Source organism: Peromyscus eremicus, chromosome 4 (assembly GCF_949786415.1).
Source record: "Peromyscus eremicus chromosome 4, PerEre_H2_v1, whole genome shotgun sequence".
Taxonomy (NCBI): Eukaryota; Metazoa; Chordata; class Mammalia; order Rodentia; family Cricetidae; genus Peromyscus; species Peromyscus eremicus.
The window spans coordinates 106,893,108-106,904,083 of record NC_081419.1 but is presented as its reverse complement, the minus strand read 5'-3'; the positions used below and the strand labels follow the sequence as shown (position 1 = coordinate 106,904,083).

The 10,976-nt window shown below is 50.5% G+C and overlaps 1 protein-coding gene across 1 annotated transcript; it reads left to right on the top strand.

Annotated features, from left to right (window-relative positions):
* The first annotated feature begins 662 nt into the window (after nucleotides 1-662).
* Lrrn4 (leucine rich repeat neuronal 4) lies at nucleotides 663-10,269 on the top strand. The gene is made up of 5 exons (XM_059259597.1): nucleotides 663-748; nucleotides 1,728-2,394; nucleotides 3,364-3,568; nucleotides 7,712-7,849; nucleotides 8,849-10,269. The coding sequence occupies exons 2-5, from the start codon at nucleotides 1,737-1,739 to the stop codon at nucleotides 10,050-10,052; spliced, it is 2,205 nt and encodes a 734-aa protein (XP_059115580.1). The 5' UTR covers nucleotides 663-748; nucleotides 1,728-1,736; the 3' UTR covers nucleotides 10,053-10,269.
* Nucleotides 10,270-10,976: the final 707 nt, after the last annotated feature.

Sequence of the window (10,976 nt, the reverse complement as noted above, 5' to 3'; positions counted from 1 at the left end):
TCACCGTGTCCTCTGGGGGACCTGCAGGTTCTTATAACTGGGATCCATCATGGAGCGGGAGTGTTCTTTCTGCATTTCTGGTCTCTGTATCTGTTCTCACTGCTCAGAATTAAACACAGGTTGTCACTGAACCGGGTCTCAGAGCAATCACTTGTCTTGGGGGCTTTTGCACATGGCTTGAGCTAGATCCAGTGTGAAGACTCCTTTGCGCAGGTCTGTGGTCACTTCCCTGTGAATCTCTGCAAGCCACTCTGGGAAAGCACCCCTCCCCTCGGGAAAGGCAGCTTCTTTCTCTCCCAGCTCACCATTCCAGCTCCAATTATCCCAGGAGATTAGGAATCACCTAGAAGAGAGAATAGGATTCCTGGGAGGTGACAGGGCTGCCTCACTGGGCACCAGCCCTTGCTGCTGGCTCCTTTTCTCAAGCTTGGGAAAGTGAAGTAAGGAAAGACAAGGACCGGAAGGATTGGAGGAGGGCTGCAGGTGGGGGGTGGGGGCGCCAGGTCTATGCAGGGAAAGGCCCGAGGCGAAGAAGTGAGATCAAAACAAGGAAAGTCTTGGTGGAGAAGGAGGGGCTTCAGGGCGGGAGTGTCTCAGGCTCCTCCTGGACCGGGCTGGAGGAGGGGCAGTGGGGAACCAGCCGTCTCCCCTCTGACATTCAGAGTCACATTCAGAAGTCACTGGTTCCTGCAACAGTCAAAAGTTTGAGGACCGTGAAGGGGTGCCACACCACAGGGACAGCTTCCAGGTAAGTGTGCCATACTACAGATACCTTCACTCCTGGCCTTAAGTCCCAGCAACTTTCTCATCACTTTATCTTCCTACCAAGAGGGAGGCCTTTCTCTTGGAGCCTTGATGGTGACTCAAGAGATTGGTGTTCAGTGGGGAGCCATGGCAGGAATCTGCAGTAACATGGGCTATCAGGCAGTGACCTTCATGCCCAGGGCCCGCTTAGAAGCCACCAGAGCGGGTGGAAGCGCAGCCAGCGGGCCTGGGCCATCTCTCCTCCAGTGCTGGCTTTTTAGAGCCCATCTGAGACCAGGGAATGCTTGATCCAAGAGTCCCAAGTCTTGGAGCTGTCTAGGGCTCCTGTCTTCTTCTGAGGGCAACCTTGAGCTCCCTTCCAAGATGAGGATCCCAGAACTTATTTTACTCAAACTAAGAAGTGGCTGGGCACTTCCAGTGAGAAAAATGGGCCCAGTCTAGGTTTGACTACATTTCTCTTGACTCCCATTTAATCTCAGCTGAAGTTTAACCCGGGAGCATTCACAATTAGGACGCCGCTGCTTAAACAGGGGGGAGCCGGGGGTGGGGGGTGGGGGGTGGGGGGGTGTTGCAGACAAAAAGAGAACGAACAGCCTTCTCTCAAAAACTCATAGAAGAGGAAGCATGGGGGACCCTGGAAGAGTCAGGTCAGGCGTGGAAAGATGAGGGAAGCCTCCGGGAGGCTAGGACAAGCAAGTGTGCATGGGTCCTGCACCAGAGATGAGGGAAAAGCTGGTCTCCACCTGCTCTCTCTCTCTCTCTCTCTCTCTCTCTCTCTCTCTCTCTCTCTCTCTCTCTCTCTCTCTCTCTCTCTCTCTCTCTCTCTCTCTCACACACACACACACACACACACACACACACACACACGCGCGCGCGCTACAGGAACATCGGAACATCCAGGGGACACACTTTTGCCTTCCGTTCAGGGGCTTCTTCTGAAGTCATGGGCGGTCTTTCCCTAGAGACTCGACATGCGTTGGACGCTGCTGCTTCTGCTGCAGCTGCTACTGCTGATGGTGCGGAGCCAGAGACTGGCGGGACTTTCCCAGGAGACGATCCCCCTCTTCCGACTCACTCATCAGGGACCCCGGGACATGCACGACAGCCAAGCCACCGACTCGCCCTGCCAGGGGCTCCCCGCTGCAGCTGCAGGAGCCACGACCCTGACCCTGGCAAACCGCAGCCTGGAGCGCTTGCCCAGCTGCCTGCCGCACACGCTGCGCAGCCTCGACGGCAGCCACAACCTGCTGCGCGCCTTCGGGGGGCCTGAGTTCGGTCGCCTGCCCGAGCTACGCGTGCTCACTCTGAACCATAACCGCATCTCCACGCTGCACTGGGGCCGCGGCACGCCGGCCGAGCTGCGCGAGCTCGACCTCAGCCACAACCTGCTGACCGCGCTGCCCGCCTACGCCGGGCCCCCGGAGCGCAACATGCGCTCGCTGGTGCTGGCCGGGAACCCACTGCAGGCGCTGCAGCCACGGACCTTCGCACGCTTCCCGGCGCTGCAGCTTCTCAACCTCTCCTGCAGCGAGCTGGACCACATCGCCCAGGAGGCGTTCGCCGGGGAGGACGGCGGGCCCCTGGCGGCGCTGGAGGTCTTGGACCTGAGCGGCGCGCGCCTCGAGCGAGGTGAGAGCGGGTGTGAGGGCTACACACGCTCCTCTGGGGGGTGGAGGTCAGGGCTGCGTTCTTCAAGAGGTGGCCCCAGAAACCAGACGCGTGGACCCAAGTGCCTGAAGTGCCACACAGTCGCAGAACTGCTGACAATCGCCGGATTACATAAAAGGAAACTAAGGCACAGAATGGTGGAATGATGTTAGACCTAATCTCTTAGATCTAGCGCCTAAAGTCCTCAAATCACAGCCCAAGCATTCCACCGGCAGGGCTCAACACTTCTGGCTGGATGAAAGCTGTGGGATGGCGAGGTGAAGTTGGCATTGGAGCACATAAACATATACATGAGCTTTGACCCAAGCGTGCCAAAGAGGAATTCATTGATTTCCCCTGCAACACGCATTTGTTTCTACAGATGTTGGGTTCTTCCAACAAGATGCAGGAGGGAGGTGCCTCTGATTCACGAGCATGCTTCTATTGCTCTTTAAAAACACTCTATGTGTCTATAACCTCTTGTTTACCACGGTGGTCTGAGGAAGGGCGGCAAGGGGCTAGAGAGAACAAGAAATTCAGAAAGGGTAATGTTCTCCATATTTTGGGAGACGACAAAATTGAGTTCCTGGGACCTCCTCCAGCCATGTGCCCCTCTCTTCCTTTCTTGTGTTCCCTGAAAGCTCTCCACTCTTCGGAGGCATCCGAGCTAAGTCTGGCTATTTGGCATATGGAGTTTATTTAACCTGAGGCTGTGACAGCAGCAGGCTTGGAGATAATAGTCCCGGGTAAGGGCTTCCAGCTCTGTGACCTTGGGTCAGCCATGCTTCTCTCTGTTTTTAGCCAACTTGTAAAAAAAAGATTAGGCATAGCTGAGGAAGCACCTTTCCAGCTGCTGTAGTGGTCACCTCTCCTGTCACTTACTTCTGTATGGCTCTTCTGGGCCCCTGGGTTTTGGGCCTTGCTGTAATGGATAATTCCCTTTGATTTCAGTTGAGTCTGGGTGGATCAGGAACCTTCCACAGCTCAAGTCCCTCTACCTGAGAAAGATGCCCAGGCTGAAGACGCTGGAGGGAGACATTTTCAAGATGACTCCCAATCTGCAGCAGCTGGATTGTCAAGAATCCCCAGCACTCAGTTCTGTCCACACAGAGATCTTTCAAGACACACCTTGTCTACAAGTCCTTCTGTTCCAGAAGTAAGTGATTTTAAGCCCAGCTCAGTCAGGACTGATTTTTGCCTGTTATACTATATTGAATTTTATATGACATGCCAGTCCTTACTGTTTCTGTCACTGCCCTTCCAAATCCTGCCTGGGCCTCTGTTCTCCCCCCATCTTCCCTGTGGTGTCTTAAGCAGGTCCCAGACAGTATCCCCAGCTTCATAACTAGCAATGAGGAGACAAGGACACTGGGCCTTCTCTCCACTGGAACCCCCTCCTTTCCCCAATGATGCCATCCCAGGGTGTGAGTGGGCTGGGAGGGAAGGAGATGGGGTAGGAAGGTTTACCATGCTGTAGGATCTGGAGTTGTCCCCCTTATTCTAGTAGCAGCCATTGGCTTGACTTCTCAGAGTAGTGGAACTTAAGATGACCCCAGGCCACCTCTTGTCAGTGGGTCCTACATCGGGGACTTGTCATTTGACATAGAAGCATTGTCTTTTCTCCCTCGTGTTTTGGTAGGGGATGGGGATTAGAGGAGCTTCCAAAGCGCTGTCCAGTCTCTTCTCCCCTCTTTGATCAAGTCTCCAGCTGGGTAATGAGTTAGTAAACTCCTTGTCTTCCCTGGTCTTGAACAGGGTGTGGATCTCTTTTCCCAATTCTCTTTGGGATCTGGGCGCCTCAGCCAGCCCCTTACTTAGTGCTCTCAGCCTTTATGGTTTCTGTTGAACCTAAGCCCTGTTTGAAATACCCAGTTGTTTAACAGTCTGTTCTGTGTCATTGGCCATTTGTGAAAGATTTAAAGTAGCAGCATTGAGCCTTAGTTCTGTGGTGAGGTTCTGTGTTCCCTGACCCACTGGGGCTTAGCGCTTTTCAGAGGATGAATACCTGCCTCTCAGAGTCCAGGAAGATGGTGTCTTAGAGGGGCCACAGGGCTTACCACATCGTGGATAAAGGTGGTGTCGTGGCTCACAATTCCAGGGGAGCCCAAGAGTGGGTTTTCTTAGTTCTCTTTTGCCCAAAGCAGGTGCCAAAGATGGAGCTATTTTTCCTTGGGAATGAACGCTTCTCCTTCATTTGGTAACCAGATACTAAGCACACATGGTGTGGAGGGAAAATACTTTGTGGCTATGACTCCTTTAGGCTTGATAAAAATACAAAAATCCAAAGTCAAAAGGATGAAACACTGGAAAATGATATAGAGTGAAACAGGACTACAACAATGGTACTCCCTTTGGGGCTTTTCACTTAAAAAAAAACAAATGGGAGCCCTTAAGTCTGTTTCTGGAGTATAGGCTGTATCTATAGAACTGGGGAAGGTGGGGCTAGAGAGGTAGCTCAGGGAGAAAGGTGCTTGCTATGCAAGCATGAACACCTGAGTTCCAATCTCCAGCACTCCAGGCACGGTGGTGCACATCTGTAACACCAGCATAGGGATGCAGAGGCAGGTAAAGCCCTGCAGTGTGCTGGCCAGCCAGCCTCAGCTAAACGGCAAGCTTCAGGCTCAGGGCAGAGACCCTGTCTCAAAAAAATAAGGTGGAAGGCAATCAAGGAGGACATCCTGATGTCAATCTCTGACACCCACAAACACATACATGGATACACATTCCTACATGCGCATTAATATGCATATCCTCCCTCCCTCCCTCTCTCTCACACACAAATGATAATACTAACTGGTGTAGGTGATGATGGTGATGACGGTGGTAGTGATGATGACTGTATGATGATAATGGTGGTGGTGAAGCTGCTGATGCTGAAGCTGGTAGTCATGACAGTAATGAGGATGCTATGGCCCCACCTTTCAATAAGACCACAGTTTAGTACAGGAAGCAGATGACTGCCGGCCAGCACCAGCCATCGTGAACCACAGCAGAGGCACACACTCTATGCTGTGTTATAAAGCAGGTAGTGCTAGTGATCCATCAGGCTGGGTAAGGGAGGCTTCTGTAGGGAGAGCGTGAGTGAGCCATAGCTCTGTGCAGCTCATGTTGCCCATGGTGAATTTGTTAACTGTGAAGGGCAGGGAAGTAAAACCTAAGAGTCAAGGAGCTCAGGAAGTGCGAAGAGTCCACGTCAAACATTCTGTCAGACTCCAAGGAAAAAACAGGGGAGAGCCAAGAGTGGACCTGCCATTGTTAGGTGTGAGAAACTGTAAATATGCCTAGAATAATTCTCCCCTGCCCCATTCCCGTCCCCCATCCCTGTCTGTGACTGCTCATCTTCACCCATCCAAAGCTTGATGCTTGAAGCTTGGTGACTTGAAATCGGTGCTGTATTAGCAAATGTAGACAGAAAGGAGAAAGCATTGAGAGTTGGAGTTTGTTTTCTCTTGTTCTTGGAGCCCCGACTACCATGTGATGCTCTAGGCTGACCTCCCAGGTGGTAAAAGGTGCATGGAGGGAGGTCCACACCTAGTTGAGGCTCTCTATAGATGATGTACTCCTACGTCATCTGGCCCAGGTGAGCCTGCCCAGACCAGGAACTGCCAAGCCATCCCAAGAATCATGTGAATGAAAACAAGGCAATTGTAAGCTTCTACGTTTTGGTGCCATCCTCCACTTAACAAGGGCTAAATGGTGCACTGAGCGAGGCATTGTATAAGTACTGGCATTGTGCCAACAGCTGTGGTCCAGTTCTGGCACTCAACTGCTTTCTCATTTATGGCTACATCCAATTTGCTAATATCCTCCTGGCCTAAGTAAGTCACCAAGTTTGAAAGGGTAGAGAAGTACAGCCTAGCTTTGGATGGGGAGAGATGCAATCACATTGCAAAGGTGTGAGCCTACAGAGATGAGAGGACCTGTGGCCATTTTTACAAATACTCCATGTAGCTGAAGTTTTCCTGGTCCTGCCTGGCCCACAGTCAGGACAAATCTCTCCCACTCGCGTCCCCCAAGTAAACGCACAGAGACTTATATTATTTATAAACTGTATGGCTGTGGCAGGCTGCTTGCTATCTGTTCTTATATCTTAAATTAAACCATTTCTATAAATCTATACCTTGCCACATGGCTCGTGGCTTACCGGTATCTTACATCATGTTTCTCCTCACAGTGGCTGGCAGCATCTCCTGACTCAGCTTTCTTCCACCCAGCATTCTCCTCTCTCCTTGTCCCGCCTACACTATCCTTCCTGCCTGGCTACTGGCCAATGAGCATTTTATTTATCAATCAATCCTAGCAACATATATTCACAGCATACAGGACATCCCACAGCAACTCCACCATACTCAGCAATGGCAAACTCACTCCAGGCTCTCTCCCCTCTTTCTTCCCTGGAGTTCAACGTAATCTTTGTCCTAGACTCACTGCGCTCTCTGGGTCTCTTGGCTTATCCAGTGGTGAGATAAGAGTTTCACTGAGAGTTTTGGATTAAGGGTGGTAAAACGCTTACCTAGCATGTGGGAAACCCTGGTTTCAATCTCCAGCACTGGTCTATAACAATAGTATTTACTATCCGTTTTTGTGTGTGTGGAGAGATTTGTATTTACTAACACGTTCATTATCACAGACTTTTGATAAAAACACTTGGCATGGGGGTATTTTCTCTATTCAATATGAGTTAATAATGACTGAGTTTGGTTGACAAAATAGGAGGTCTAAACTCATTTTGGTTCTACTCAAAATTCTAACACTAGCAGAATTGTTTTCTCACAACACCACTGTGCCTCTTAGGGACATTTGTTTCTTTTTCTTTAAGGTTTAATTATTGGGGGCTGGAGAGATGACTCAGCACTTAAAAGCACTGGCTGCTCTTCCACAAGTCTTGAGTTTAATTCTCAGCAACCACACAGTGGCTCACAACCATCTATAGTGACCCTCTTCCAATGTACAGGCGTACATGCAGATAGAGCACTCATATACATAAAATAATTATTTTATATGTATGTTTGCTTTGCTTGTGTGTATGTCTGTGCACCATATGTGCAGTACCCATGGAAGCCAGAAGATGTGAGATCCTCTGGAACTGAAGTCACAGACAGTTGTGAACCACCACGTGGGTGCTGAGAACTGAACCCAGATCCTTTAGAAGAGCAACCAGTGCTCTTAACCTCTGGGCCATCTCTCCAGCCCTTGTGGGAACATTGTGAACCTAATTGTTCAAATTGAACCTAAAATCATTAGTTAACTGATTTGTGTATGTGTGTGTGCACGTGAGCACACGCGTGTGTCATTTCAGCTGCAACTTGAGTTCCTTTGGACCTTGGATTGTGAATTCCTCCCAGGTCTTATCTGTCAACCTCTTTGGCAACCCTCTCACTTGCAACTGTGAGCTGGCTTGGCTTCTCGTGGATGCAAACAAAACTGTCGTACACAGGTAACACATTTACTGAACAGATGGCTGTGAGGTGGGATCAACCTTCCAGGGCTGGAGCCATCCCAGCTTATGTCTTGCCCATATGACCATGTGGGCATTCACCCCAATGTAGTCAGGTGGGGGGCGGGGAGGGTGAGGGCTCTGCTTCTATTCTAGAAAGGGCAAAGAATATAGAAAAACTGACTTGGGAGCTTTTAAATGGACGAGGCTGCCAGATGGTGCTCACCATTTCTACTCATATTCATTGGCCAACAGTTAGTGGACAAACCACACACACCTAACTGCAAAGGAGGCTAGGAAATGTAGTCTGCATGCCCTGTAGGAAAAGCAATATCAGCCATACCATTTCTCCATTTTATAGACAAGGGAATAGAGCCCAAAGTAGTGAGGTACTTGATAAATTCATGCAGCTGCTGGATGAAGGAGACAGTATCCATCTTCATCTACATCTGTGCTCTTAACCACTAGGCCCCTTGATCCCTCAAGACAGCCTAGCTTCCTGCTCTTAGCCATTCAGCCTAAGCCCAGTATGCTTACAGAGCTTTCTCATGGGGCAGGAAACAAATTCTAATGGTATCTCTTGGCTTAGAAGAGCTTTATTTTCTAAGATGCACTAAATCCCTTGACAGTCAAGTCTCACTATGCTGTTGAAAAAGATGCTGAGAGCACATGCTAAAGCAGAAAGGCTGGCTTCATTCCACTTCCTACTGTAGATATGACTGTGTTACACTCTCTGGGGTAATAGTTCCTACTGCACAGGTTTCCCAGGTTTATGCTTCGCCATTTGCTAGCTATGGCATCTTGGGCAGTTGGCATCTCTTTCCTGTTTCCTTCTCTGCCCAGAAGGGATGAAAGGGACTTCCTTCAAAGGTTTCCTGGGTCAATAAAGTGATGTCACTAGGCGATATTTGGTAGAGATGTGTTAGCAGAGCGGACCCCTACATTGAGGATTTAAAACCCTGAAACCAAGGATCTCCTAATGATTGGTTTTCCCTCCAGGGCAGCAGATACCATGTGTGAGCCCGCTTTAGGATCCAAGGACCCCTTCTCTGGCCCTCTCTCCCTCTGCCAGCTGTCTGATGTGTGCAGGCCAGACCAAAGCACCACCCTCTTGGCTTCAAATCCGCCTCACTTTGATCATCCAGTTTCTGCGCCACGGACACAGGGGCCTTCCATTGGACAGAACACAGTCCTGTCTACTCAGCCTGGAGGAGGCCAACAAAGTATCACCAAGGTCCCCTCCCACACTGTGGCTTCTCTTACACAAGGGTCATGGATGCATGGTGATACTTCAGAGGAAACTGCCCAGTCCCCTCCTGACTCTCTGACCGTTTACAGTCCCTCCAGGGCCCTGCCTGGTGCAGCCGGCACAGGGGCAGAGCAGATTGCCACACATACCCTCGAGCCCAGTATCTCACTTGCCTCCGGCACACTGCTCAGCAAATACCTCGGACCCTTGTCCACTTCGCCAAACCCCCGGAGCATATCTCAGACTAACCAGAGGACACCAGCCACCGCCCAGGCTCCCCACACACATCCTCCACAGGATGAGATTCCAGTCCTGCTGTTAGATGACGACAGTGAGGAGGATGAGACTCAGAATCAGGTGGCAGCACCTCACGAGGCTGTCTCTTGTGATTACCACCCCTGTAGGCATCTGCAGACCCCATGTGCAGAGCTGCAGAGGCGCTTCAGATGCCGCTGCCCCGGTCTTAGTGGGGAAGATACCATCCCAGACCCTCCCAAGCTGCAGGGGGTTTCAGAGATAACTGACACGTCAATGCTCATCCACTGGTGTGCCCCCAACTCAGTGGTGCTCTGGTACCAGATCAACTACTTGGCGGAAGGAGGATCTGGGAACCAGTCCGTAGCGGACATCTATGCTACAGCTCAACAGCATCCCCTGTACAAGCTGTCTCCAAGCACCACCTACCACGTGTGTGTACTGGCAGCCAACAGGGCTGGCCTGAGCCGGCAGCAGACCTCAGGCTGGAAGAGGTCATGTGCCACCTTCACAACCAAGCCCAGCTCGGTAGTCATCTTCTGGGGACTGTGTATCTCCAGTGCCCTGTTACTGGTTAGCACCCTGGTGCTGTCGGTGTGTCTCTGGAGGCAGCGCTGGAAGCCACACAGGCAGTTCTATGACACAAACCTGGTGGCCTTCAAAAACCCGGCCAGGGCTGAGGAAGTAACTCAGTGGTAGTGACTTCCCCATGCGCACGGCCTTGGGTTTATCCCCGATATCAAAATCAGACGCATTCGAGGCCTTGGATTGATGTCTAGCAACCAAATTAAACAACAGACCAGCCTTTGACCACCTGCTGAGGCTCCAGACCTTCAATTATCCCAGCTTCTTTCTTCCAATCAAACTACATCTGCACATGCAGAAATTGTGATCTAGTGCCTATAAACAATCTTGAGTTCCACATTCCCCAAAGTGCCTCAGGCACGCACAGCACTCTGCCGCTTCCTTCTCTGTTCCTTCTGTAACTGTTCTCAGTAACCTGATGGTCACACCCGACAGTCCTGCTGGCACCTGTCCGTCTGTGTTGTCCCCTTGGGGTTTTCAGCAGTCAGTGTCTCCCTTAGTGTCCACTGGGGTACTGCATGCGAGGAGATGGGAGAAAAGAAAACAATTGTAACAAGGAACACAACTTTTGGAAATGCCATCCTTAAGTTTCTTCTGTGCAAGTTGCCTTGTGGCCCCTGATTTTCAAGTGAGTTCTGCTATCCAAGAGCGGGTGGCCAAGGAAAAGTTATGGGTAGTTTCCTAAGGCCTTCTGAATTTATTAGTTGCATTTCAGGGTGTGTCAAAACATGTATTTCCAGCTTTACAGCTAAAACTGGCCTTCTGGTAACATCTGTGAAACACGGGAAAAGACTATTTGCTTCCAGGGCTTCCTACATTTCACTCAAGACTCAATAGACAAAAGTAACATGTACTTTAGTGCTTAGACAAGGTCTTACTGTGCAGCACTTACTGACCTCAAACTTGGGACCCTTCTGCCTCTCTCTCCAAATGTTGCGATTACAAGAGTTTGGAGAGGAGGGAACGTTGAACCCACAAACAGCGCTTATGTCTATTGTAAGAAAAAACTTGTCTGAATCCATCTCTCGTCTCCAGAAC

What these genes read in the sequence shown, in the direction of transcription:
- Lrrn4 (XM_059259597.1), top strand. Translation starts at nt 1,737, where the DNA reads ATGCGTTGGACGCTGCTGCTTCTGCTGCAGCTGCTACTGCTGATGGTG. An exon ending in CGGCGCGCGCCTCGAGCGAG is followed by an intron (nt 2,395 to 3,363) that starts GTGAGAGCGGGT and finishes CTTTGATTTCAG; the next exon opens with TTGAGTCTGGGTGGATCAGG. An exon ending in CAAGTCCTTCTGTTCCAGAA is followed by an intron (nt 3,569 to 7,711) that starts GTAAGTGATTTT and finishes GTGTCATTTCAG; the next exon opens with CTGCAACTTGAGTTCCTTTG.